Source organism: Nyctereutes procyonoides, unplaced genomic scaffold, assembly GCF_905146905.1.
Source record: "Nyctereutes procyonoides isolate TBG_1078 unplaced genomic scaffold, NYPRO_anot_genome, whole genome shotgun sequence".
NCBI classification, from domain to species: Eukaryota; Metazoa; Chordata; class Mammalia; order Carnivora; family Canidae; genus Nyctereutes; species Nyctereutes procyonoides.
In genome coordinates this window covers 58521918-58549334 of record NW_026575121.1, presented here as the reverse complement: position 1 = coordinate 58549334, position 27417 = coordinate 58521918, and the positions used below count along the sequence as shown (strand labels likewise).

Genomic DNA, 27417 nt, shown 5'->3' with positions numbered 1-27417 from the left:
GCCCCAACCATGGCCACACATGCAGCTGCAGAGTGTGAGTGCCACCCTAGGCTGCACATGCTGTGGTGGTCTTTGATTTGTTCGGGAGGTGGGATAGGAGGAGAAACTGAGAGGAAGGAAAGGAAGAGGGGACAGGCGGGAGAGAGATGGGAAGGATGGCTGGTGCCGCATGAGGGCCGTGGCACCCAGGCTGCCCCAGCTGGTGCAGGTGGCTCCTTCAATGGCCAGGGTGACCTCATGTTCCTCTTAGAACCACCTCAATAGGGTTCCGTGTTGTTGGCCAGTCTAGTCGGTTCAGGGGCGTCTGAGCAAGAATGAAGGAAGTGAAGAAAGTGGGGAATAGCATTAGTACATCAATGACTTTTTTTACTCTTCAATACAGGTGTTGATGGCTTACCTGGAGACGTGGGGCCTCCTGGGAGTCCAGGTCGCCCAGGATTTAATGGCTTACCTGGCAACCCAGGTGTGCCTGGCCAAAAGGTGGGTACTGAGTATTGTCTGGATTGCTGTTCCTTTATCCTTGTTATGAATTAGACACATAGATTGTGGTTTATTAATATCGGGATACATTGCACCTGCGTGCTTTGTTTATTAAAGAAATAGCACAGGATAGAAAAGAAGGAAGTGCATGGTGCGTGGTAGTTGGTGTTCGTGGGAGAATCATTTCTTCTGGCTTTAGGAGTTCGTGCTTGCCTATGTGTGTGCCGCCTCTCGGGGTACAGTGTGTGTCTTACTGGGAGTGGCAGGAGAAGGCTGTGGGAGAGCCATCCAGGACGGTCTAGTTTTACTGACATTCTGGTCCAGTAATTCTTTGTTGGGGGGCTGCCTTGGACATCGTGGGGTCTTTAGCCACCTCCCCCGTGGCCTCTACCACAGACACCAGAGGAACACCCTGCATTCACCCCCAGCTGTGACAACCAAAACTATCTCTGGGCATTACCGAATGTCACCCAGGAAAAAATATGGCCTTGATTGGAGACCCATGGGCTAGCATGACTTCGGGACTCTCCTTGCCTCAAACATCCCCTGCCTTTTGCTGATACTTGAAAATTCTGCTCGGCATGTGTAGCTGATCAAGGGTTACATCTCTTCCTCTTCTGATTATAAGGAAGGGAAGTGAAATTGCTGGAAGGCTTCATGTGAAATAGGGGAAAGGGTAGTAGTTTCACCTTGCCAATGAAAGAGCTAGCCTGGCCTGTTCCCTTTCTATTAGGAGGGTAGGTAGAGGCTGTGGGGATGGAGCTGGTGTGCACACGGGCAGGTAGAGACTGTTGGGATGGAGCAGGTGTGCACACAGGCAGGTAGAGGCTGTGTGGTTTGGGCAGGGGCACATGTGTTCTTATTAACCATCTGCACTTACGCCCTTGACTTGATGAGATCATGAAACATGCTGGTGAGTTGGCTTCTCTGTGCTTTGGGAATTTCCAGGGAGAGCCAGGAATTGGTCTGCCAGGACTCAAAGGATTACCTGGTCTTCCTGGCATTCCTGGCACACCCGGGGAAAAGGGGAACATTGGAGGACCAGGCGTTCCAGGAGAGCATGGTGCTATTGGCCCCCCAGGCCTTCAGGGAATCAGAGGTAACTTCCTTTTTTTTTTTAAGATTTTATTTATTTACTTATTTAGAGTGAGCAAGCAAGAGAGAGAGGGAAAGAGCATGCACAAGCTTGAGCAAGGGGAAGGGCAGTGAGAGAATGGGGCTTTCAAGCAGACTCTGTGTCTTACAACCCTGAGATCATGACCTGAGCTGAAATCCAGAGTTGGATGCTCAACCGAAGAGCCACCTGAGTGCCCCAAGGTGACTTCTTACAAACAAACCTAGATGGCGGCAGGGGCTGGGCCTGTGTATTTGGTGTCTGCGGAGCACCTATTAGGTGCTCTGCCAATGTCTGTTGAATGAATGATGGAAATCGCAAAAGGCTAGAGCTTATGGTCTTGTGTTGTGGTTTATTATGTGGGTGGGTAGCCCGTGCTATGAAACATGCTGTGATCTGTGTGCAGTTTATTGACAATTTCTTCCCATTCAGGTGACCCAGGACCACCTGGATTACAAGGTCCCAAAGGAGCTCCGGGAGTTCCTGGAATCGGCCCCCCTGGAGCAATGGGCCCCCCTGGAGGACAGGGACCACCAGGGTCCTCAGGTGATGGGACATCCTTCCAGAATTATTCCTCCCCAGGGCATGCTCACAGAGGGGAAGGGATTGGCTCAGGATTAGTGCCCCCTCGTGAATAAGAGGCACTTTGTGACAACAAGTCTGATTGTTCACTTAAAGGAAGAGTTGTGAGTGTCTTTTCCTCCCACTGGGCTTGGTTCATGTGCCAGAGAGCCTCCCCTTATTTAGTGACAGTTTTATCTCCTTTAAGATGACTGGCGTCTCCATCTTACCTTTCCGTGGGGGGTTAGTAAGTTGTAGATAATGTGTAAACTAGTTGGTGCATGGCTAGGAGCTGCCTTTAGTGACTAGTCCTGGAGCTAAGTCAGTGCTGGTGGGCTGACAAGACGATCCCTGAACACGGATGAAAGGCAGCTAGTGTTTCGAGCGAATGCTGCAGAGAGGCCTGGGGGTGCTAGCAGGGGTGACTGCTCCCCGCTGATGTCAGAAAGGAGGGCATGGTCTCAGACCCAGACCTTGGCTTCCAACGCTGCTACCCGGGACATTGGGAGCCCCTTGGCCCCCAGCATGGGTATGCACACTCATATGGCCCTCAGAAAGCTCCAGCTAAGCCCAGAAGAGTGCCCCGCAGAGCTCCCCACAGATCCTGCTAACTGTGCTTGCTCTTTGCTCACCTCAGGCCCTCCTGGAGTGAAAGGAGAGAAGGGCTTCCCCGGATTTCCAGGCCTGGACATGCCGGGCCCCAAAGGAGATAAAGGGTCCCAAGGGCTGCCTGGCCTGACAGGACAGTCGGGGCTCCCTGGTCTTCCTGGACAGCAGGGCACACCGGGAGTTCCAGGGTTTCCAGGTAAATGATTTGTGCACTCCTGCCCCTGTCTGTCCATGGACCCATAGCATCTGCAATCAGTGTTTACACTCCTTCCATCTGGCCACAGGTCCCAAGGGAGAGATGGGCGTCATGGGGACCCCAGGGCAGCCTGGCTCTCCAGGACCAGCAGGCCTGCCAGGATTGCCAGGAGAAAAAGGTAGGGAGTGCACTCCAGAGGAGCCCATCTTATGTCTGTGTCTCCATGTCTCTTGGAAATTCCTAAATGGGTGTAGGTCATATTTCATTGCAAGAGACAGAGGAAAGATGTCCAGAAGGTCAGGCAAGGGTTGGGAAGACCCCCTCCTCCACTGGGAACTCATGGTGAACGGTGCACATGTGGGCAGGGGCTGTGCTCTGCAAAACCAGAGAGAAGGCAGGCTTTCAGGTGCTCCTTATTGGCACACTTGAGGGGTTTTTGTTTTGTTTTTTAGAATTGGTGGGATCTTCAGTTGTATGAGGTCATAGAAACTGAGTCCTTAGAATCAAATTAGCAAACTGGGCAAATTTAGAAGTCTTAATTTTTATTCCTTACCTTTTATTTAAAATTGGTCCAAAAATAAGTTTTTTAACAAATTGACTTTGTGAGATATAAAAATAGTCATTTTGTTAGTAGAACAAGGAAATTCCCATTTTGATGATTTTGTATAGACTTGAGGGGAGCCGTGAACAAGCATAATAAAAGTCCTTAGGAAACAGGGTAAGTGTAAAAGATTTAAACTGATGATAAGCAGAGTCACATATATTTTATAGTTATCAGCAAATAATGAATACCGAAAAATGTTTTTCCTGGTCGTTTGCCCCGGGCCAGATTCTTCTGGGTAGCTTAGACACCGGCCATGTGATGCCTTTGTGCTGCTTTTTGGACAGGCTATGAGCTCCTCATTCCTCCCTCAGCAGTGACTTCTCCCAGGCAGGAGCGCCACACCTGTCACTGCCTCCAAGACCCCTGGCCAGTTTCAGCGGTGTCCTCTCTTTCCTCTGCAGGAGACCACGGCTTCCCAGGCTCCTCGGGACCCAGGGGAGACCCTGGCTTCAAGGGGGACAAAGGTGACGTGGGTCTGCCCGGCAAGCCTGGCTCCATGGACATAGTGGACATGGGCAGCATGAAGGGTCAGAAGGGAGACCAAGGAGAGAAAGGTAAGTGGCCAGAGGGTCCAGTGGCAGTGGGGCTGGAAATACAGGTCTGACCACCAGCTCTCCACTGATGATAGCAAACCAACCTATGTTTCTGCCACAGTTTGCATTTAAAGCACACGTGGCTCATTATGACTTTTTTCTGTGATATGCAGGACAAATTGGACCAACTGGTGATAAAGGATCCCGGGGAGATCCTGGAACCCCAGGAGTGCCTGGAAAGGATGGCCAGGCAGGGCATCCCGGGCAGCCAGGTACGAGTGAAGTTCAGGTTCACTCCACAGTAGGAGCTCATGCTAAGGAAGTGTCAGTCAGCACTTTCCATAGGCCTTAACCTGGTGGGTATTTCTCTGTTTTCCTAGGACCTAAAGGTGACCCAGGCATTGGCGGAACCCCGGGTGCTCCTGGACTTCCTGGGCCCAAAGGATCAGTTGGTGGAATGGGCCTACCTGGTATGTCAGATTTAGATAAGGTATCTTCTTTCTGAAGAAAAGAATGTGCCTATGCTGCTTGAGATAGGTGTGTAGGGTGATGAGTATTGCCCTGAGGGGATAATCCTGGCACATGTGTCTTTTACACAAATGCACATCTTCAGTTCTCTGTGTTCTCCTGCTTTGGGATCAGTGGCACTTGGCTGACAGAGTGACCATTGCTTAAAAAAAAAAATCACAATTCAATAAAATAGAACATGGGCTGCCTACCGTCACCTTCGATTACCTCCAAGTGACTGTCCACCTGGCCACAATCTCCCCAGTGCAGTCTGGTTCCCCACGTGTGGGCCAGCTGCTAGCACCCTTTGGTATCAGCCCAGAAGAATCTCTGGGCTCCTCTGCCCCAAACCTGAACTGGCCCCAGCTCTGCCAGCAGCGTTTGCTCCCATCAGGAGGCTGGTGAGAGGTGGAGAGTGCTGGCCTCGAGTGGGTCCGGGGCTAGTGCCTCTCAGAACTGGGTGGGAAGGGATAGCCAAGGGGGGAGCCAGCCTTGCTGGCCCTCCCTATGCCTTTAAGAGGCATCTGGTCATTCCCATTTGACATAGAAACATCAGGCTTGCTGTTTACACCTGTTTGTAAATGGGTCTGGGTAACAACATAACATAATGAAACCAGGTATGCATTTACTCTTGGTGGCCTGCCTCACAACCCCTCAGATTCTTCTGGATAGTGGGCTACAATTGTAGAATAAAGAATGTAAAAGCCCTTTGTCATATTGCTGCGAAAATAAATATGCTAAGGGGTTAATATATTTCTTCTCTCTCTTTATTAAATGATGGTTTCTAAAAGAGGACAGGCGCTTCCTAGTGTGGCACTACTATGCTGTGGTGACTGGCATCTGTCTGCGTAACTAGGAGATTGATGAATGAAGGGATATGTGTTCTTTTACCTCATTCTTGACGGCTGTCAAGGTGCTGTTTTATTTTTAATATGAGTACCCTCTAAGCACACATTCACGTTTCATTGTCTGTTTATAGGAACGCCTGGAGAAAAAGGTGTGCCTGGAATCCCTGGCCCACAGGGTGTCCCTGGCTTACCTGGGGAGAAAGGAGCAAAAGGAGAGAAGGGGCAGGCTGGCCTACCTGGCATTGGAATCCCGGGCCGGCCCGGGGACAAGGTAACAGCCTCCTGCTTGGAAGCCTCCTGTCCCGGCCATCTGAGAGTCTCAGCACGTTAAGTCACTCATAACACAGAACAGATTGCCCAACTTACTGTAAATTACCCCTCCTGCCCCCTCCTGTCCACCACGCCTTCTTTGGGAAGAATCTAGAGGCTGTTGGGAGAGAGGCAGAGTGAGTAGCAAGTTCTCAGGGGTGAAGAGGACTGTGAACAGTAGAAACGGAAAGCTGGTTCTTTCGTTCTGGTTTCCTGTTTGTCCTTGTTTTTCGCACATGGACTTTAGATTGTATGTTAGAAAGCTGGAAATGGAAATCTCCAGTGCAGCACTGATTTCACCAAAGTGTGTACTGTTATCCAGAGAGCGCCCACAAACACATGTCCGGGAACAGATATAAAAATAATGAGCCAATGTCTACTCACAGGGAGAGCAAGGGATCTCGGGTTTTCCGGGAAGTCCTGGAGAGAAGGGAGAGAAAGGCAGCGCTGGCGTTCCAGGGATACCCGGCTCTCCAGGCCCCAAAGGATTGCCAGGGACTGTCGGCTATCCAGGTAGGTCATCCAGGCCTCCTCCCGAACTTGGGTTTGAGGATGCCAGACAAAGATCCAAACTGATGGCCTTCTGGTGTCTTATTTTTCACATCAGGAAGCCCTGGACTGCCCGGAGAAAAAGGTGACAAAGGCCTCCCAGGATCAGATGGAATTCCTGGCATCAAAGGAGAAGCAGGTAGAGACCACTTTTTAGAACGCAGATGAGGGCCTGTGGACACGAAGCCAGGGCCAACGAGGCTGAGAGTTTCCCTCAAGGTGGCAAGTCATGGACCTCAAAATGTCCCCAGGGGGCCCAGCCCTCCACATCTCAGATGAAACCACCACATCTGGGGTCTTCCATGGTCTTTTGGAGGCCTAGCCACCAGTTAGGAGCTAGAACCAAAGTTGCTGAGCTGGCTGTGTAGCTAGCTCCAGTAGGTTCCAGAAGTAGGTTGTGTGTTGTTGTGGGAGCTTGATATATGTTCCTTGGGGGCCCAGGTGTGCTGGGGGTAGCAGCTCCCTGGGGGAATGTCAGGAAGGAGCATCTTGCATGCAGAGCAGGTGCCGTGAGAGTGTCTCTGCCTGACTAATGTGGCTTTTCTCTCCAAGGTCTTCCTGGGCAGCCTGGCCCCACGGGCCCAGCCGGCCAGAAAGGGGAGCCCGGCAGTGATGGAATCCCAGGGTCAGTGGGAGAGAAGGGTGAACCAGGTATGCCCAGCTCCTGCTCCCTTGCAGGACAAGATGCTCCTCTAGGGTCCACATTGCTCAGACTCTCAGTCCATGCCTAGTGACTGGGGCTGGGTACAAAGTGACATCTGCCCCATGTGTCCTAATGGCCGTTTGAACACTGATGTGGACAAGGGGAGAGGCTGGGGTCAGAAGAGGGGTGGGGGCGTTCAGTAATGCCTCCAGCACTTGGGGGCACCTGCCCTGAATTCCCAGTGGCGTGTGAGAGAGACACACAGAAAGAGCCCAGGCTGTTCCTCTTCTGCTGGCCTTTCCCCATTCGAGAAAGGGTCCTGGGAACATTTCTCATCCCCCAAATCTGCTCCTGTCACCTTGGGGGCTACAAGCTCCGATGGTGAGAATCATGTACGTGGTAGACTTCGTGTGTAGCAGGGGGGTGACACAATCTGAGATCCATGACCCCGCGTCACGGAAAGGAGCATCCGGGAGATTGCATTCAGGGTCTACCGCTTTCTGAAGTTCATCGTTTGCTTCTGTACACCTTACGTTTATATTGCATACATTCCTTTTCTTATAAAACCAGTGCATTAAATGCCCCACATGTCCTTTCCCCATGTCATCTTCCCACAAGCCCCTTGCTCACATGAGTGGGCTTTCCAGTGTTTACTGCCCCCAAATGCCTCTGGCTCCCCCGCCTCCCTTGAGAAAGGCTGTTGGTTGGATGGTCATCTGAGAAAAGCCAATTTGTGAGTCTCTAGACAGTTGTAGAAAATACGCACTTATTTGTAAGATTGTCTCTACTAATCCCATCATGGTTCTGTGCTGACAGTTAAGAAAAGTGCTGAATGATCCAGGGCATCTTAGAACAGCCATGGGATGGGATTGTCCTAGGAAGTATGATGAGCTGATTACGTGTATCCTACAAAGAGCACGTGGTATTGGCAGAGTTGAGACAGTGTTTTGTGCTGTACTTGCAGATCACTTGCTTTTTTTTTTTACCCTTCTCTTTCAGGGCTGCCTGGAAGAGGATTCCCAGGGTTTCCAGGGGCCAAAGGAGAGAAAGGTAAGGTCTGCGAGACACATTCGTCCTTTCCCACTAACAGCTGATGCACATGGCACCAGCAGAGCAAGTGTAGTGGGTGCGAGGAAGCAGTGGGCGGGGGTGACAGATGTTGGCTCTGGGATGGTCTCCTTTGTGCCTGCTCCTGGCCCCTGACTAACCACTGTCCAGTGCATTGTCTGCAATTCATTGTCTTCTGAAAAAGCAAGACAAGAATCACAAGGAGGGGCCCTGTGGCCAGTTTTGGCAATGATTCTGTTTCATTGAAATAATTCTAGAATTTTGGTATTTAATAATTAGCAACTTTGGAGTAATACGTTAGAAACTACACATGCAGGGATTTTTTTCCTCTTTAAGTTCTTACCTTAAAAACTTTGAAGCAGTTTATTACTATGTTTCTATCATTGGCATACAATAAACTACACGTATGTAGAGGGTGCCATTTGGGAAGTCTTTGGTGAATATGCACACGTGTGAGAGTGTCACCACAATCAAGAAGGTCAACACATCCATCACCCCACAAGCTTCCTAGACTGCTTTGCCATCCCGTCTTGCTCTTGCTGCCCACCACTGCCATCCCCAACCACCTCTTGGTCTGTCTCCTGACACCGTAGATTAGCTTGCATTTTGTAGATTTTATATCAGCAGAATCCTCTGTATTTCACTCTGTTTAGCTTGCCTTTCCCCCACAGCATAATTAGTTTGAGATTCACGGGTGTGGCGGCTTGTGCCAGTCATTCCCTCCTGTTTCTTGCCAAGCAGCTCTCCATGCTGTGGCTGTACTGTAGCTTCTTTATTCATTCACCTGTAGGGGGAAGAAGCCCTTAGGTTAGCAGTGTGGTTGCTTGCAGACTCCTCTAAGCTTATAGTCCAGTGGCTTTGCGGCTAAACACTTCCTCTAAAAGGTGTAATGAGGGCACCTGGGTGGCTCAGCGGTTGAAAGTCTGCCTTCCGATCAGGTAGTGATCCTGAGGTCCTGGGATCGAGTCCTGCATCGGGCTCTCCGCTCAGCGGGGAATCTGCTTCTCCCTCTCCCTCTGCCTGCCGCTCCCCCTGCTCATGCTCTCTCTCTCTCAAATAAATAAATAAAATCTTTTTTAAAGAAGTATAAAGAATGACAGCTGGGAAGATCCTAGATAGACTGTGGTCAGGGTCTAGCATGTCACTTAGTAACACAGGGAGAGGGCACGCAGCTCTAGTTGTCCACCCCCCGCCCCCGTCCCCCCACCACCCTGATGCCTCCCGGAAGCTGCTCCCTCCTTGTCCCTATGCCATGGTTCCTCTTCTCACCTGCCTTTTGCCACCTTCTCAAATTGTTGTTGTTGTTGTTTAGGCTCAAAGGGTGATGTGGGATTCCCGGGACAAGCGGGGAGTCCAGGCATTCCCGGATCCAAAGGAGAGCCAGGATTCCTGGGCCCCCCGGGGCCGCAAGGACAGCCAGGCTTGCCTGGAGCCCCAGGCCACGCTGTGGAGGGACCCAAGGGAGACCGAGGCCCACAGGGTCAACCCGGCCTGCCAGGTAAGGGTGTCTGACGGGGTCAGTGCCAGGTCCAGTGCAAGGCACAGATGTGACAAATAGAAACCCTTAAATCCTCAACGGAGTTTTTAACCTAGATTTTTGCAACGTTGACTGCAGCTAGTAACTGCTTCTGATATTCGGGGACCCTTGTTGTTTGGCCTCCACTGGGTCACTGCTCCCCAGCATCCTTCCTGTCAAGGGATTTGGTAGATATGACAGGTGATCAGAGGAAGATGAGCCGTTACGGGGAACGACAGGAGCACAGATGCCACCGTGATGGCTTTCCACCCGGTGGGCATCCTGGCACATCTCACTCCCCATCTGATGGTGGGACTGGATGCTGAGGTTGGGATATCCACATCAGAGTTTCTGCCTGTCTATAGGAGGATCCCTTCTAGGACCTGTGGGATTTTTGTGGGGCTCACATGGCTTGTACGGGGTGGTTGCCCCTGGTGGCGGCAGGTAGGTGGAGGTGAAGACACCTGTACATTAGATCACCCTCTAACCTCACATGTGTGACTTTTTGTCTCCCGTTAGGGCTTCCGGGACCTGTGGGACCTCCAGGGCTCCCTGGGCTTGATGGACTCAAAGGTGACAAAGGAAACCCAGGGTGGCCGGGGGCTCCCGGAGCTCCAGGGCCCAAGGGAGAGCCAGGATTCCAGGGCCTGCCTGTGAGTCATCCATGTGTCGGTCTTGTGTGTGAATAGGGTCACAGCACAACTCATGTATGTGCATATGTGTGTGTACATGGGTGTGACACTCTTAAATCCTCTCCGGAGGGGCTCCTGCTTGCTGCTGGTCTTGGGCCATCTTTCCTGACATCGTAGCCTGCGAGCACAACACTTTTTCCGGTCTGGTTTTATAAGAACTGTTACAGGGGATGTTATAGTACTGGGGATTGCAGCTCAGTGCCTGGGTGAGGAAATCTGTTGGCAGCCCTGATCCAAACAGCAAGCCTTAGTAAGAGAAGTACACTCAGTATTTCAGTGTTGTTAGTGGCTCTGTGTGTGTGTGTGTATGTGTGTGTTTGTGTGTGCACGCACATGTCTGTATTTGTGCATGTTTTGATTGTGATGCTTTTTAAAATAAGGTAAAGCAAAGAAACAAATACAGGTGAGAAACAGCACAACTTAGTATATATACTGAGAGAGGAGCTAGAGGAGGAAGTATTTTTGAAATAGCCAGAAAATGAGATAATATGTGTAAAATACACGAATGATGCCACATCTATAAAGAAACATAATCCTCCTTTGGCTGTTTTCTTCTCTCCATATTTGAAATCACTTTTCAGGGGATCCCTGGGTGGTTTAGTGCCTGCCTTCAGCCCAGGGTGTGATCCTGGAGACCCAGGATTGAGTCTCACATCAGGCTCCCTGCATGGAGCCTGCTTCTCCCTCTGCCTGGGTCTCTGCCTCTCTCTCTGTGTCTGTCATGAATAAATAAAATCTTTTTTAAAAATTAAATAAAATCACTTTTCAGATAAGATAGCAAGCTAATGCTAAAGAAAGTGCATTATGTCTGAGTGTTTGGAGGAAAGTGTCCAGAAGGTAGTTTGGTGCTGTAAGATTGGTATGTTGCGGTAACACGTGTTCAGGGGGTCCCAGATCTGATCACGGTGCCTGCCGTGCTGTGGGCTAGGGACGGCAGATGTGCTGTGTGGAGTTTACCATGTAGATGGACAAGGAGTGGGGCACAGTGAATGAGGCAAGGTGTTAGGACTTCCAGCTTCCTAGTGTAAACGCACATGGAGATTTTGTCATCCTTCATGTCACTCAAGAAAGCACAAGGCACCATTTGTTCACCAGACTACTTTGCAGAACGCTGAAGGCCTGCCCCAGCCTCCCTACCACCAGAGTACTTGAGAGACTTGCCATTTCCTGAGCAGTTCCTGCCTGACATTCTCTCTGCTTGTCTAGGGGATTGGAGGCTCTCCAGGCATCACTGGCTCGAAGGGGGATATGGGACCTCCTGGAGTTCCAGGATTTCAAGGTAAGACAGTAGAGGAGGTGCTGCTTAGAGGCATAACCTAACCACTGGCCCTCTCATGCTGATAGGCCGGCCTGATTATGGTGCAAATTGGTGTTCTCTCTCGGTTGAAATGCTATTTCATGCTGTGGCACCCTGATTTTATCACCCAGTGAATGGCTGTGTGAAGAAGCTCTGATCTTCTTATTAAGAATCAGTGAGGGCAGCCCGTGTGGCTCAGCGGTTTAGCGCTGCCTTCAGCCCAGGGTGTGATCCTAGAGACCCGGGATCGAGTCCCACGTCAGGTTCCCTGGAGGGAGCCAGCTTCTCCCTCTGCCTGTGTCTCTGCCTCTCTCTCTCTCTCTCTCTCTCTCTCTCTCTTTGTGTGTCTCTCCTGAATAAATAAAATCTTAAAAAAAAAAGCATCAGTGGATAATTTGCATCTCAGTCATTTGTGTATCAATAAGAAATCATGGATTTGGGGCACTCATTAATTTATTAACATATTCAGCGCATTGATTGGGTGCCTCCCAGCCTCCAGGCGCTCTGAGTTTCACTGCTGAACGGGATACATATGAATGATGGGTGAATAAGACAAGTTCTCAGCCTGCAGGTGTCTTGGGGTCTATTTGGGGACACATGGGAACTGGATTGTTCTGTCCAAAAACAGATTCACATACCCCGGCCCCGACTGTTTGTGATCATTGTATGTTTTGTTTCATGTTTGGAAAAATGTGACTTCTAGGTTCTAGAAAGAAGGGTTTCACTAAAGGGTTTCATTATGACCAGAAGTAATGTTCTTTTCTTCCCCGAGAACTAACCAGAGCTATTTTCACTGTGTGTGTTTGTGTGTATACATGGGCACACAGGTACCAGGTATGCGTGTATGTGGACATACTTGTGATGGGTATGTGTGCCTACATGCATGTGTGTGCCCGTGCCCACATATAGTTGGGAATTCTGTGCTGACAACATTCTTCTTTCCTCCAGGTCAGAAAGGTCTCCCTGGCCTGCAGGGAGCCAAGGGCGATCAAGGTGACCAGGGCTTCCCTGGAAGTAAAGGTAGGAGCTCTTGCTGTGAGGGTGGGGCCTTCCCGATGGTTTGAGCTCATGGCATTAGGGTGTTTGGTTTTACAGATGTGAAAGGCTTGTGTTTTACTAGGAAACAGTTGATTAAAAATTCTTTGGTAGCTTGTCAGGACTGCTGTGTTTGGCTAATCTGGTCGACATTCTCACCAGTGACATGTCTTGAAAGTCACACTCATTAGATCTAGGAGGTAGATCCAGTGGAGGGAGCAGGACAGACTCAGGATTCACAGCGCAGGCTCGGGAGCCCGACCCCCTGGCTGTTGTGGGGAGAAGCTCAGTCTGGCATGGATGGGCCGAGTGGGGGCTGGGCAGCAAGTAGCTGTACCCAGAGAAGACTCTTCCTTGGCTTCTCCACCATCATGACATGCGACGGCTCCCACACTCCAAGGAGGTCTCCGGTGGAAAGAGTTTAAGTACAGCAGGCATCCCATTCTGGTTTCTGCCTGGCCGACTGTATTTCTAGGGCTGTGTCTAATTTTCAGAATCACGTTTCAAGAGACTCAGTGAGCAGTGTGATGTCAGGAACAAAAGACATGGGAAAGATGTGTGTGGAGGGCAGGAGAGGATGGGGAATGTTTGTCTTAAAGAGGCAGGACAAGGGCAGACACAGAGCCTTTGCAGACTCTCTGGCTGCTACTCATCTCTCAAGAGCTGTCATGCAGAAGGATTAAGTTTACGTGTCATTGGAGTGGTTGTAACGTACATAAGGCAGATTTCAGAGAAGTGGAAGAAGAAGCCTTCTGATCTCACAACATCGCAGCCTTCCGGGTCCCAGTAGGATCCCAGGAGGGACAGAGCTTCACCGGCTATGTCTGTACAGCTGAGGGCTGCATGGCCGTTGTTGGGGATTCCAAAACCCAGCGGCCAGTTTATCCTCATGACCCCCATGTCAGTCAGTTCCAGGCCCGAGATTCAGGATTTTATGTGAAATAACAGAAGTGTGCAGATACGTGTATGTCACGAGGATCTGTGACTTGTGTTTTTGATACTGATCGGATTCTGAGAAACCTTGTGTTTGGATTGGGTTTCATGTGGGGCGCTTCTCCTGTGAATGTTGGCAATAGTGATCGCTGGCACCTTTGATTTCCACAGGCCTTCCTGGTCCCCCGGGCCCCCCAGGGCCCTATGACATCGTCAAAGGCGAACCAGGGCTTCCTGGTCCGGAGGGTCCTGCAGGTCTGAAGGGGCTCCCGGGACCTCCAGGCCCCAAAGGACAGCAAGGTAAGACTGGCCGAACTGTGAAGGGGAGGTGTGGGGGCTGGGGGACCCGCAGGCTCTCCTCTGCATGTGTGTGTCTCATCAGGGTCTCCGGGTAGGGACTGTACAGACATATATTGGAATAGGACTTTCTTGTTTTCCTTAAGTGGATATCAGAACCTAATGAAGTTTTTGAGGGAACTAAAGAGGCCAAAACAAAGTTCAGGAGAAGCTGGAGGAATGTGTAGTTCAGCACCTCTGTGCTCACTCAGGAAACCTGGGCTGCAGGCCCAGAGAGGCTGCTTTTTCCAGCAAGAAGATCAGGGTTGGGGGAGACGAGGGTCTAGAACCATGAGAACGGGCCCTGACAGCGGCCTAGGAGTCCCAGCCAGCTGACAGCGAGTGGCTCGTGCTTGTGCCCAGGGTCCCCGACACCTGACCCAGAACATCCTGCCTGGTTAGGCCGAACACTTCCTACTACAGGAGCCAGAGAGCGGGTGGAAGATAAAGGGGAAGGAAAGCTCTCCAGCTGAGAGGGGGCAGCCATGAAAATCTAACTTTAAACCACCTGCAAGTAAAGGGTGCACCTGAAAACAAAAATCTATCCAAGCGGGTATACCCATTGCATAGGAATTACTTGAGGCACAGAAATGTGGCCTGGGGGAGATGCTCAAGAACACAAAGATGTGTCACAGGCTTGCCTCTCCCCCATGAAACCACCTCTCCCCAAACTGTGCACCACATAGTAGCAGCGAGCAGCCACAGGACTTCAGATTGGATGGTGGAGCTCATGGCCGGAGGACGCCAGTTGGGCTGAGGCCCCGGGTGGTGTAGACACGGCTTGCTGGAGGGGCCCCTGGCTGCCCGGAGAGTGCTCTCAATGCTGCTCAGGGCCGCCTGTGGGGGTTGGGGGAGGCTAAGGACACATTCCAGAAGGGAAGGGAAAGATGTAGCCTGCTGCCTTCCAGGACCAGGTCTCGAGTTCCTTTCCCTTTCCTACAGGTGTGACGGGATCCGTGGGCTTACCTGGACCACCAGGTATTCCTGGTTTTGACGGTGCACCTGGCCAGAAAGGAGAGACTGGACCCTTCGGCCCCCCTGGTAGGTTCACTGCGGCCCCCCGCCCCAGCCATCCTCCACCCATCCTAAGGTTAGAAGCAGGGAAGCTCAGGTGTGCACAGATCTGCACAATGGAATTGGAAACGTTACTTGACAGGTTTCTAAACAAGTTTGTTCTTTGTTTTTTGTTTTTCAAGAGGAAATAAGGTCTTACAGAGGAGCTAAAGGGTTGTCATCCTTTTTTCTGTGTGGAGAGATAGATGTCGATCCACCAGCACGGGGGTTTCCCAGATGTTGTTGAAAGATGGCCAGCAGGGACGCCTGCAGTCCTCAGTGGGGAGCAGGCTGTAGCTACAGAAACTCCATTTGGGCAATAGACAAGTGGAAATAGATGGTAATGTCAGTGCTGACCACGAGGCCACTGACCAGCACAGGACACAGTGGATCTGCTTCCCAAGGGAGCCAACACTCAGCTACCCATCGTGACTGGGATGCTGCAAGCTGAGGGCATTGGCCAGTGAGGCCAGGGGTCCAGCCTAGCAAAAGGTCCTTGAGCAGCTCTGCAGGGAGCTTAGGGACCCAGGGGACAGAAGGACATAGTGCCAACCCCAGGCCCTTACTGCCCTATTCCCATGTGCATTGCTGGGCTGCCGTGGGAGGGAAGCCAGCTTAAAAGGAAGGAGGTTTTGCTCTGATAATTTCTGTGATTCTTCTTCAGAGGATCCCCAAAATGTTGCCTAAGTGACATGCATTGGGTCCTGGCATTTATTTTACTTACTCCTATGTTCCTTTTCACATGTTACTCTTACCCATTGGACTCCGTTTTCTGAGCATCTGCTTTGCACCCAGCACTGTCTATAGAACATCTTGGGTAGTCTGTAGAAAGGAGAAACTGGGGCAGCATGGAGGTGGTTGTACTTAGGCCTCCTTGAAGCCTCTCAGGGGTGCCTGCTCGTAGCCAGAGAAGCTCATTGCTCTCTCTCTTCCAGGTCCAAGAGGGTTTCCAGGCCCGCCAGGCCCTGATGGGTTGCCAGGATCCATGGGTCCCCCAGGCACCCCATCTGTGGACCATGGCTTCCTCGTGACTAGGCACAGTCAAACAACAGACGACCCACAGTGTCCACCTGGGACCAAAATTCTTTACCACGGGTACTCCTTGCTCTACGTGCAAGGCAACGAACGGGCCCATGGCCAGGACTTGGGTGAGAACGGTGGGGACAAGGGTCTTCATCTGACGTAGAGTCATGGCATGCCCAGGTGTCCTGTGCTTCAGGGCATCACAAAGATGCAGTTAGTGGCATGGGGCCTGATTCTGTTTCCCTCCTTCCATACAAAACAAACCACCAGTTCAGCAGCTACCACATTACAAAGGGAAGCCAAGCAAATGTAAAGGTTGAATCTTTGAACCTTTTAAATTAATGCAGCTTTCCATTTCTTCTTCAAATTATCAAGTAGGTCAAGATTTCTGGGGCACATACTTCACATTTAGTGTTGAGAGTCTTAAAATAGGGTAGCTTTGCTGGTGCCCATTCTAAAAAATGTGCATGTTCCCCTGCCCAGAACTGCGCTGCACACCCCAAGCCCCATCCCTCTTGTTCGTTTCACTCAGAAGGCTGCCCATTGGCTGTCACTTCTCTAGTCCCCTCTGGACACCCTTCCCCAATTTAGGTTCAATGACACACACACCTCTGACTTTTATGGAATTCTGAAACAAGCAGCCCCGTAAAGAGAACCTACATTTTTGGCAAAACTGTTGTCGAAGGCATCATCGAGGTTGTTACTGTCCATCGAACAAGGAGCCACCTGTTAAATTTCTTTTGGAATTCCGGTTTATAAAAAGATTTCTCTCCTTTAATTAAAATATCCTACATAATTCTTTGTAGTTTTCTTTTTCCCTTGATCACTTTAATCTAATGCTCATTTACAATCACCTTAGTCTTGTGTGTGTATTTACATCCTCCTGTTTACAATTTAAAACACTGTCATTTCCATTGTGATGGTTACGTTGCATGTAGTTGGACTGATGATAAAGCCAGCCCTTGATGCTGTCTCTCCCCACGGCTCTAGGCACGGCGGGGAGCTGTCTGCGAAAGTTCAGTACGATGCCCTTCCTTTTCTGCAACATCAACAACGTGTGTAACTTCGCCTCCCGAAACGACTACTCCTACTGGCTATCCACGCCAGAGCCCATGCCCATGTCCATGGCGCCCATCGCCGGGGACAACATCAGGCCATTTATTAGCAGGTGAGTCTGAGTGGCTTTAGGATTGGAGAAGAAAAACCACTTGTACACTAGGCAGAGATTGTTTCTGTTTTTTTAAAAATTTTCCCCAAAAAACGTTCGACCCACTGCCGTTCAGTGTATTGATTGTGAAATCAGATCTATAACACAAGTCAGCCATAAGAGCATCTGATATAAGAGTTAGCTCTCTTCAAAATGATGGAGAGGCGATGCCCAGCTTTGGGGGAGAATTCCTGTTCGTGCAAGGCAAAGGGGTGGCCACCTTTCCTCCCTCGAAGTGATGCCCCTGGAGTCCTCGGCAGCCACAGAACCAGCACTCTCAACTTTGTTTTGTTAAATAATTGTCTCTTTAAGGAGCCTTTTCAGGTTTTTTTCTTCTGAATTGCCCCAACCCCATAAAATCAAAAAACTTTTTTTGTTGTTTTTAATTGTGGTAAAAGAGACACCATGTGAAATGAATGCCCAGTTCAGTGGCATTAACCATTTCTTAATGCACAGTTCAGTGGCATTCAGTGCAGGAACTCAAATATGGGTGTGAGGTGTCTATGTAATACCACAGACACTGTGTATCTGTCGTTTATACCCAGGAAGATCATACAGCTTCATTGTATACGTACAGATGTGTAGTATTAAGGTTCCTTCATATCCTTCCACCCCACCAGCTTTTGCTCCCTTAGGGTGAATTCCCACTGACAATTTATTTGTTTGACTGAGGAGCCTCCCAGTTACGGTTACGTGCTTTCCACATTAATTAATGTCTGGAGTAGGTTTTCGGGTGTCCCAGAGTCTGCCTGGTAGGAAATAAGGTGGGAAATGGAAGTTATTATGACTAAGAAGTACATGATCATCTTATTTTTGCTTCATCCCTTCTAATTAAAAGCTGATTCCTTAGCTCTAAGCAGAAGTCATAGAAAAGTGGCAAAGGTTTGACTCCATCTGACTAAGAAGCTATTCTCTAGTTTTATTTTGTAACAAACTAAGATAATAAAGGATGAGCAGAGTAACTAGGCAAGATAGTTTTGCCCTAGGGCAGTGAGAGTAAGGACTAACCTTAGCCTTTCTACATTTCCTCTAAAGAACCAAGCAGCTTTTGACCAGGAAGAAAGATATGCCAAGGTCCTGTGTTCAGAGGAAGAGTGAGCAGGAAGTGTGCTGGAGCCGGTCCTGGGAGCCCTGAGGCCAGTTTGGGTCTTGGCGGAGGACAGGCCCTTCTGGCTCCTCTGGCTCTGCAAGGGCATGTGGGGGCAACAGGTCTTGGCAGATGACGATCTGGGGGACCTGGACCACAGGCGAGGACCCGGGGGCAGAAGGGCCGAAGATGCCCTACGAGATTAGGAAAACCATAGGTTTTTGAATGACTTACATTAAAATATCTCCTGATAGCTTTCTTTGATTTTTCTTTGGAGCTGTAAGAAAGCTCCCTTTATGGGTCTTAAAATGGGAAAAATGGTTCACTACACTTTTGAGTGGCACCTTTCAAAACAGACGGTTGTGCACATGTGCCACTGAGTGTCTGTGACTTGCTCTGCTGAGACCGTCCTCGTGCAGAACCTTGCCGCCTGCACCAGGAGGGAAACTAACCACCTTTGTGTTTTTATTTAGCTTGCCTTGGATCACAGGTAGAAAACGATTATTCATGTTTGTTTGTTATTTACCTCCTTGATAAGACTGACCTCTGACCTTGATTTGGTTGAGGGAGGGGCTGTGGCGTGCGTTTGCAGTATTCCCAAGTCAGGTCCACGAGAAGCGCGTGTCTGAGATTTGCTGTTCCCTGCGGACCCCTTACTGACCCTCAGGAAGACCCCCACCCGGAAGCATGAACTTCGTAAATGTCAGCATCATGCGTTTCAGCTTCTTACACCTGTTAGGGAACCCACAGCAGCTCAGTGCGGAGGGACGTTACCAGTCATGCCCCCGAGCCGCTGCCCCCGAAGCCACCCTGTCTCTCCTTCCCTTTGTTTTTTTTTTTTTTAATAATAAATTTATTTTTTATTGGTGTTCAATTTGCCAAAATACAGAATAACACCCAGTGCTCATCCCCGTTAAGTGCCCCCCTCAGTGCCCGCCACCCAGTCACCCCCGCCCCCCACCCTCCTCCCCTTCCACCACCCCTAGTTCGTTTCCCAGAGTTAGGAGAAGAAATGGGTAGGAAATATCAGAAAGGGAGACAGAACATGGAAGACTCTCCTTCCCTTTGGAATGGTGCTGCCCACTTCTGGTCTCTGAGCCCGTGGTTTCCATGGTTACTGTCACTGAGAGGTTGCCTGAGGTCTCAGGACTTTGGGCTTACTTTGGGGGGAGCTCCTAAAGCTCTTTTAGAAAGAATTAATAACACAAAATCCTTTCGTGTTAAGCAGAAAAGCTGGCAACTTCTCTCCCTTTGTCCTGAGAACAGAACAGACATTTCTGGCTCCCCGCACACATGAGTCATCGCGAGCCGCTGATTGTTTAATTGTCCTGGTGGCACGGCCTCTGCCGTGAGCCCTCTAGCCCTGGCTCTCACACGCCCCTCTGTGGCCTCAGCCTTTTCAGGAATAACACGGGGGAATGGACCGTCTGAATTTCAAGGCACCCTCCAGCTCTTCCTGTTGTGACTCTGTTCTCTTGTCCATCTGACCGGATGGTGCCAGGATCCCCTCCTCGATGAGCCGCCCAGCCCAGAGAGAGCTTGACACCAAGCTCGGTCCGCCACACTCTATTTCTGGCTTCTGTGTCTGGCAGACAGATGGTAGCAGATGTATAAGGCCAATTTCAGTAACTGTTGTTTAACTGAGCCTTTTAATTCATCTGCACTTGTGCGAATAAAATAGAAAATTGCGTGCACACACACACACACACACACACATCCATGGAAAATCGAATGACTAATTTAGGCCTCTACCCCCTCTCCATCCATTTTCATGCAAATGTTCCAGCATAACTAGGTGTAATTATTAACACCATTTATAGTCATTTATCAGCATTGCTAACACTCTGTTAGTTTTGTGACTTGAATGTAATTACGTGACTACGGGTGTTTTAACTTTTTTTTCTCTCACAAAACGTTATCTTGCCCCCGAAGAGTTTCCTAACCTGGGCAGGTCTGAGTCAGGAGAGCCTGTGTTGCTTTACTTTTGGGTTCCTGGGTGCTGTGCCAGTGGCCAGGTGTCAGCCAGTCGAGCTCAGAAGCACCTGCCCAGGAGCAGGTTCCAGGGGAGGCGCTCCAGCTGCAGTGTCCCAGCCCGGGGCAGGGTCTCCCCGCTGCTCTGCTGGCTGTGAGGCTGGAATGAGTCCGAAGCTCCCGGGGCTCCCAGATCCAGGATGCCTGGATCCAGCCTCAAGATGCAGGATTTGTCAGTGACTCTGTCACCGTGGACTTCTGTTGAAGGTGATTCTCAGCTGACTTCTGGAAGTGGTAGCATTTGAGTTTCACCAACTCTTGTGTCTGAAGTGTTCATTGTGCTTGCCGAAATCCATGCTCACTCTTGAAAAATTGAAGAACACTGGAATGTGCAGAGGAGAAAATACAAGTCTGCGGCCCCCAGTCCTTCTGGGAGATGGCCACTTTACAGCCTGGCCTTCAGATGTCCCCCTTCCCACAAACCAGGTGGTTAAACACCTGTTGGGTGTGGATGTTCTAGCAACAGGAGGGGCTTGTAAAACCAGTGAGGGCTCCACACTGCAGAGTCTGAGCTTTGGGCACGTTTGCCATGTCATCAGCATGAAGCTGGATCGGAGAGTATGAGCCAAGAGGCTGGATGAGAGCACAGGGAAGAGACTTCGTCCTGCATCGTCCCCACAGTCCCCGCGGCCGTGCTCAGGCTCTGTGCTCTGTGCCTTCCAGGTGCGCGGTGTGTGAGGCGCCAGCCATGGTGATGGCTGTGCACAGCCAGACCATTCAGATCCCGCAGTGCCCTAGCGGCTGGTCCTCCCTCTGGATCGGCTATTCCTTCGTGATGGTGAGCATTTTGGGAAACCCCTTCCGTCCCAGCAAAGCTGCCCACTAATAACCCCGCCTCCTCCCTCTGCAGCCCTATCCTCAGTCCTCAGGGTTGGCTAGTCCAGTCCAGAGCCTCCCCTGTGGCCTGCCCTGCCCTGCTGCAGACAGCAGGCATCCCAGCGCCTGGCCAGAGCTGTCTCCTGCCTCTTGAATGGCTACTCTAGGACCAGGTGATGGAGACACCACAATGAGTGTCTCCCCAGGAGGAAAGGAGACAGTACACAGCCTGCACACACCTGAAGCAGAAGCAGTGGAGTGCGAGGGGCATTGGGGCGGGGGGCAAACCCTTCATGCAGGGGGATACTGCTTCCCTGTCATTGGGCTGGCCTGATCACCGGTCCCCGATGTACCACCCCCGAAACACCAGTCTGACTTTATTGCACCATTTAAAGTAGTGGTTGCATGTACAAAAGCTCTGAACCCATAAGGTCAGCTTGTAGTGGACCCCGGGGGGAAATGTTCTTATCTGAAACAACAGTCATGGTGGGTTTGGGGATGTCTTACCTCATTTTGGGTCATTCATCTGACAGGCCTGGTTTCAGAGCACAGGTCGCTCCTGCTTGAACCCATTAGACACAAGTGCTTTTTAACAGTTACAATAGCTGTTACTCTTTTCTTTCTCTTGTTTAAATTTTCTCTTTTCAAAGAAGAGCAGGAGATGATTGTTCTGTACCTTAGAAAAGGACACTTAGCATCTAATGCAGCAAATACAGGGTTTTAATTATTCTGTATACCTTTGATTAGAAAGTGTGCTTTCACATCTCTTTGTTCCAAAAATCATTTACACATTTTGGCTCTTTCTTCCGTCCCAGGTTAGAGGAGGTTTCAGTGTTTCAAACCTAATAAATAGTGAGGACAGCATTTCTTTAAGTCCTAATGAACCTGGGCTGGCTGCGTCCTATTAGGGGAGGAGCAGCGGTGGAGTCCTGGCTCTGGGTCACGGTGTTCCGCGCAGGAACCGCCTGTGGGCAGAGGGCAGTATGGGCACGAGTGTGTTTTACGATGACCCGTGCGAGGCTTCCCTGCGGTTGGGGATGGGGCACCCTGGCTCCTCCCCGGGCGTCGTGAGGCCCCGTGTGGCTGGCTGGCAGGGGCCTGACTCCCGGCTCACGGCCACCCCACAGCACACCAGCGCCGGCGCCGAAGGTTCTGGCCAAGCCCTTGCGTCTCCTGGGTCTTGCCTGGAAGAGTTTCGAAGTGCGCCATTCATCGAGTGCCACGGCCGTGGGACCTGCAACTACTACGCCAATGCTTACAGCTTCTGGCTCGCCACTATCGAGAGAAGCGAGATGTTCAAGTAAGTCGGGGCCCCTGTGCAGCTTCAGGACACACGTCCCCTCTCCTACGGAGCCTTAAAGAGGGTTGTCAACCAGTAATTAGGAATGCGCCTTCCCCCAGCAGCAGAGAGCATTCGCTTCTGTTCTGCGCACAGGAGCCCAGATGCACATCTAGGGCAGAGCCTAGGTGACAGATTCCCTTCTTTCATTGGCGAGAGAGTTGTGAATCCATTGCAGGGGGATTCACTACAGTGTAGCTGGAGCCCTTGGCCTCTTCAAACAGAGAGTTTAAAAATACGCTTTTACCAGTGAGTGAGCAAGGAAAGAGCCACGTTTGCTCCCCTGGCAGCTGTCATGCTGACTCTAGTGTGTGTGTTGGCCGAGCTCTGGGGGATGTAAGCAGACTGGTAGACTCATGCTAATAAAAACTAATTTCAGCCCAAGCGCTCTGAATGCGACAGGGGAGACTTTCCCTTTCTTTCCCATTACGGTTGCACTTTGCCGCCGAGACAATGGCCCTGAGGGCTGCTGAGCTTGCTGAAGGCAGAGCAGAGCCCAGCGCCCACCGTGGGGGTGGATGGAGCACCCACACACCTCCTGTCCATGCAGCCCTGCTGGGGCAGGTGCAGGGACCCTGAAATAAGGACTGCTGCCCCCTAGAAACACTCCTCTCTGTCTGCCTTTTCAGAGAGAATGTTGTGGAACTCTTCTGTGAGCCTGACTCTTCCTAAGTTAGGTCATAAAAGGCAAAGCAAGAGTGTCTCTACTTGTAATATTTTAAGCACCAAAAAAGTACCAGGTGCCTAGTCAGTAGCTCACACGAGACTTTTCAGGCAACTGGAAGGTCGACATCAACCCTCGGGATAGCGCTTAGACATCAGCTACCTAATTGAGCACTTGGCGGGTGTATCAGGTCCTGGGGCTTCTGTTATAGGGTTCATAATGGGTTGTTGTTGTTTTTTGGTTTTATTTTTTTTGGAATCAGCAGCCTGGCACAATGAACTAAAGATTAGATGAGATCCCAATAATTTAAATAATTAGTTTGGGGGCAATAAGATTTTCACAGAAGTTGCAAATAAGCAGCCTTAATTTTAGGACAAGTTACTTTTATTAAATGGCTGCTTTAATTTTATTAGAATCAGACTTCAGCTCTCTCACAGTCAAATTCAGGTAGAATTTCCAGGATCAAGGGAGCATTTGGGACACTAAACGTCTTCCCCTCTGGCCTCCAGTCAGATTACCTGCATAGAATCCAGCAAACGCTTATATAAGTATTTCAAGGTCTAGTTAATTATTCCAGATTCATTGCTCATCACACCATTCAGCCAGTATTTCATGAGCACTTAGTCTGTGTGTGAAGGGTCACAGAGGAGAGTAGCTTCTTCCCCCGGAGGAGTTTATGATGTGGTTGAGGAGAGAGGATGGAGGGGGAAGTCACAGCCCAAGAAGGCAGGGGCACAGTGGGAGTGGCTCAGAGGGGCTCAGACTTTGGATGGAGCAGATGTGGGGTGGCTGTATCTGTGCCCTCCCTGGCATGCACATCGGCTGCCACCAGCCTCACGGTCTGGATGGGGCAGGGTGGGGCAGAGGGTACACGTGATTGTTGATCACTGTGAGGGCGGGTGACACCCAGCATGCTGTCTGCTGCTCGTCACCGGCTGGCCCCCCAACCCCAGCCCCTGGGAGATCTCTGGGAGATGGGGGGGGGCCCAGGAACTCCCCTGCCTTGCTGAGCTGTGGGGGTGACGGCTGGTTTCTGCCCTGTAGGAAGCCCACGCCATCCACCTTGAAGGCAGGAGAGCTACGCACACACGTCAGTCGCTGCCAAGTCTGTATGAGAAGAACGTAATGAAACCCGGCCCTCAGCTAACGAACAACATGGTGCTACTCCCTCCTCTTCCCCTTCTTTTTTTTAACAGCAACGAACCCTAGAAATATATCCTGTGTACCTCACTGTCCAGTATGAAAACCGTAAAGTGCCTTATAGGAATTTGCGTAACTAACATACCCTGCTTCGGTGGCCTCTACTTGCTGAAGGAGAAACAAAGACCATGATAAGCTGTCATAGTGACATACCAAATGGCACTTTTGATGAAATAAAAGTGTAAGTCTGTTCTACAATCCGGTGCGCTGATGTGTAAAGTGAGAACTCCCATCAGAAAACCAAAGGGTGCTAGGAGGTGTGCGGGGCCTTCCATTCTGTGCGGATGCCCGTTTTCACTCTTGTATTATAACAGGTGCATTTTCAACTCCCAGTCGGGATGTTTGTTTGTGTCACTGTTGAGCTGGGTCTGTACAAACAGCGGTCATGTAACAGCAGTGTTTCGGACCTGCCCACGGCACGGCGGGCTCAGCGGCTGTATCTTCCAACCCCCAAATATAAATTTAGGTCTTTCTGCTCTGTGTGGTACTATGCAGCTGCTTTTGCAGAAATCACGAATTTCCTGTGGAATAAAGATGGTCCAAAAGTAGGCAGAAATTAAATATATATATATTTTAGTAATTTATATAGATGTCAGCAATTAGGCAGGTCAAGTTTTCGTTTCATTTCCACTGTTAAAATAAAGCTTACATAGTTTCTTCCTTGAAAAGACTGTGTTGTCCTTTCACACATGGGTGTTGAATGGAAACATCTGTTCTTACTGTTCACCTCCAAACCAAAACTCGTGTATCGCCAAAGCCAAACCCGGGTTCATGAGCGTGTCTATTACCATGAAACATGTATTTTGAGCTTTTTGTTTTTATACTGTATTAAATATCTTCAGGGTTTTAAACACTAATCACAACTGAATGACTTGACTTCAAAAACCAGCAACCGTAAAAGGCCTTCGTTTTATTCGTATTCCTCATTCTGCAGCCTGGTGTGGAAAACAGCTCTGTAGAATCTTAGTGTCAGTATCCCAGTGGAAGCTCCTTTGAGGGGCTTCCTCATTTTGGCAAGCGCTGTGCAAACGTCAGCAGGGAACGGATGGATTGACCACTATGCCTGAAATGACATTTCACCAAAAGTCTCCAAAACGTTTCTAAGACTACTAAGGCCTTTTATGTAATTTCCTTAAATGTGTATTTCTTAAAAATTCAAATTTGTAATAAAATTATTTGTATAAAAATTAAGCTTTTATTAATTTGTTGCCAGTATTGCCACAGAAACATTAAAAGTCACTGCACAGGCCTATGATAAATTGGTAAGCCGTGCCTACCTTAGATTATATATATTTTGCAGTTCTTCCAAATGACAGCCAGACTGGTCATAATTTACAGAAACTACTGCAAAAAAGAATGATTGGTCTTCTTCTTCTGCCCTTCCTCCCTCCTTCCCCTCTGTCCATCCAGGCAACCATCATCCATCGTCCATCCATCATGCATCCATCCATCATCCATTGTATGTAGACCAAGGATTTGCCACTTTTCAAATCCTGGTTGGATATAAGATAATTAGAGATGAACAACATAGATAAACAGAGGTGAACAACATATATATCCAGCTATATTCAAAGCATATTCAGGGGCACCTGGGTGGCTCAGTTGGTTAAGTGTCTACCTTCAGCTCAGGTCATGATTCCAGGGTCCTGGAATGGGGCCCCACATTGGAGGTCCCTGCTCAGCTCCTTTTTCTCCCTCTACCTCTGCACCTCCCCCCCCAAGTCATATTCTCTCAAATAAATAAATATAATATTATGAATGAATAAATAAATAAATAAAAGCAGACTCAATGGGGTGTTGGAAGTTAGAACCGAGATGATGGCTGTGGGATGGACGGGTGTTAGGTGGAGCATTGGATTCCAAGTATTACGTGGCAGATTGTTTTTCTCTGGTGCTCGAAGTTTCAGTTTACACTTGATCAAGACATTATCCCTGGGGAATGAGTGTGACCCTGCGTATTGAGGAAAAAGATCTAAATATTGCAATGTTCTTGGTTATCACACCTGACAGAGCTGTAGTGGGATGGAATGGGACAGTGGATGAACATGACTTCACGTGCTTGATCAGGAAACCTCACTTAAGGTCTAGTTTTGGTCACTCCCACCCATCTGTGATGAAACAGGAAAAGGGTTAATTTGCTTTCGTTAATATATAGGAGGGGACAGGAGAGAACACTGAATCATCAGGCTTGGCTCCTACTGTGAAGTCACAGATACGGAGCATCTCCATATGGAAGCCATTTGGGAGCATTTTGTTTCTATGTATAAAACTAATTTATTATAAGTCATTAGTTACTAGATACAGGTTGGTGTACCTAGGAAAGTGCAAAGAAGGTGATGACACCTTGAATCCCAACCTTAAGTCCTGTGCATTTTATATCTGTAATTCCGAGAGCAGGTTTTATGTTTAATTGTTTTAATTCTCCTACAGTAAAATTGACTTATGTTGATGGACACTACTATGAATTGTAACATGTATAGGTTCATGTAAGCATAATCAGAATCTGTTTACACTGAAATGCCCCCCTCGAGCTCTTGCCCTGTGGAAGCCTGACCACCGAACTCCATCACTATGACTTGTCTCTTCAGGAACGGAGTAACAGAGTGTGTAACCTTTGAGACCATCCTCCATTCAATTTGATGCATTTGACAGTCCTCCAAAAATATTGTGGCATCTGTGGTTTATTCCCTTTTATTGCTGCGTGAGATTTTTTTTTGTTTTGTTTTTTTTTTGTTTTGTTTTTTTAGTTTTATTTGAGAAAGAAAGAGCATGAGTCAAAGGGCAGAGGGAGAGGGAGAAGCAGCCCCCCCCCCCCAGGAGGGAGCCTAACGGTGGGGTTCGATCCCAGGACCCTGAGATCATGACCTTAGCCAAAGGTAGATACTTGACTGAGCCACCCAGGTGCCCCACTGAGTGGGATTATATAAATGTGCTGCACATTGTCTATTTACCTGTCAAAGGACATTTGGGCTCTTTCCAGGTTTTGGTGATTATGAATGTTTATTCATGTTCAGGTTTTCATGTGAACATAAATTTTTATTTCTTCAGGGTAAATACTCAGGACTAGGATTGCCAGGTCACAGGGTAATTGTATGTTTGACTGTATGTAAACTGCCAGACTGTTTTCCAGAGGCGCTGTACCATTTTACATTTACTCCAGCAATGTA

General features: G+C 49.5%; 1 protein-coding gene across 1 annotated transcript in view; it reads left to right on the top strand.

Annotated features, from left to right (window-relative positions):
* COL4A1 (collagen type IV alpha 1 chain) overlaps positions 1 to 24728 on the top strand; it is a 136422-nt gene extending 111694 nt beyond the window's left edge. Inside the window, exons 29-52 of the mRNA XM_055335740.1 lie at positions 383 to 480; positions 1429 to 1579; positions 2027 to 2140; positions 2793 to 2960; positions 3049 to 3138; positions 3966 to 4118; positions 4271 to 4369; positions 4478 to 4567; positions 5584 to 5723; positions 6148 to 6274; positions 6369 to 6449; positions 6863 to 6961; positions 7953 to 8003; positions 9334 to 9519; positions 10057 to 10190; positions 11436 to 11508; positions 12475 to 12546; positions 13666 to 13794; positions 14773 to 14871; positions 15819 to 16031; positions 16897 to 17074; positions 20895 to 21009; positions 22175 to 22347; positions 24095 to 24728. Of these exons, the coding sequence (XP_055191715.1) occupies positions 383 to 480; positions 1429 to 1579; positions 2027 to 2140; positions 2793 to 2960; positions 3049 to 3138; positions 3966 to 4118; positions 4271 to 4369; positions 4478 to 4567; positions 5584 to 5723; positions 6148 to 6274; positions 6369 to 6449; positions 6863 to 6961; positions 7953 to 8003; positions 9334 to 9519; positions 10057 to 10190; positions 11436 to 11508; positions 12475 to 12546; positions 13666 to 13794; positions 14773 to 14871; positions 15819 to 16031; positions 16897 to 17074; positions 20895 to 21009; positions 22175 to 22347; positions 24095 to 24176 (2915 nt within the window). The 3' untranslated portion in view covers positions 24177 to 24728. The remainder of the gene's footprint in view (positions 1 to 382; positions 481 to 1428; positions 1580 to 2026; positions 2141 to 2792; positions 2961 to 3048; positions 3139 to 3965; positions 4119 to 4270; positions 4370 to 4477; positions 4568 to 5583; positions 5724 to 6147; positions 6275 to 6368; positions 6450 to 6862; positions 6962 to 7952; positions 8004 to 9333; positions 9520 to 10056; positions 10191 to 11435; positions 11509 to 12474; positions 12547 to 13665; positions 13795 to 14772; positions 14872 to 15818; positions 16032 to 16896; positions 17075 to 20894; positions 21010 to 22174; positions 22348 to 24094) is intronic.
* Positions 24729 to 27417: the final 2689 nt, after the last annotated feature.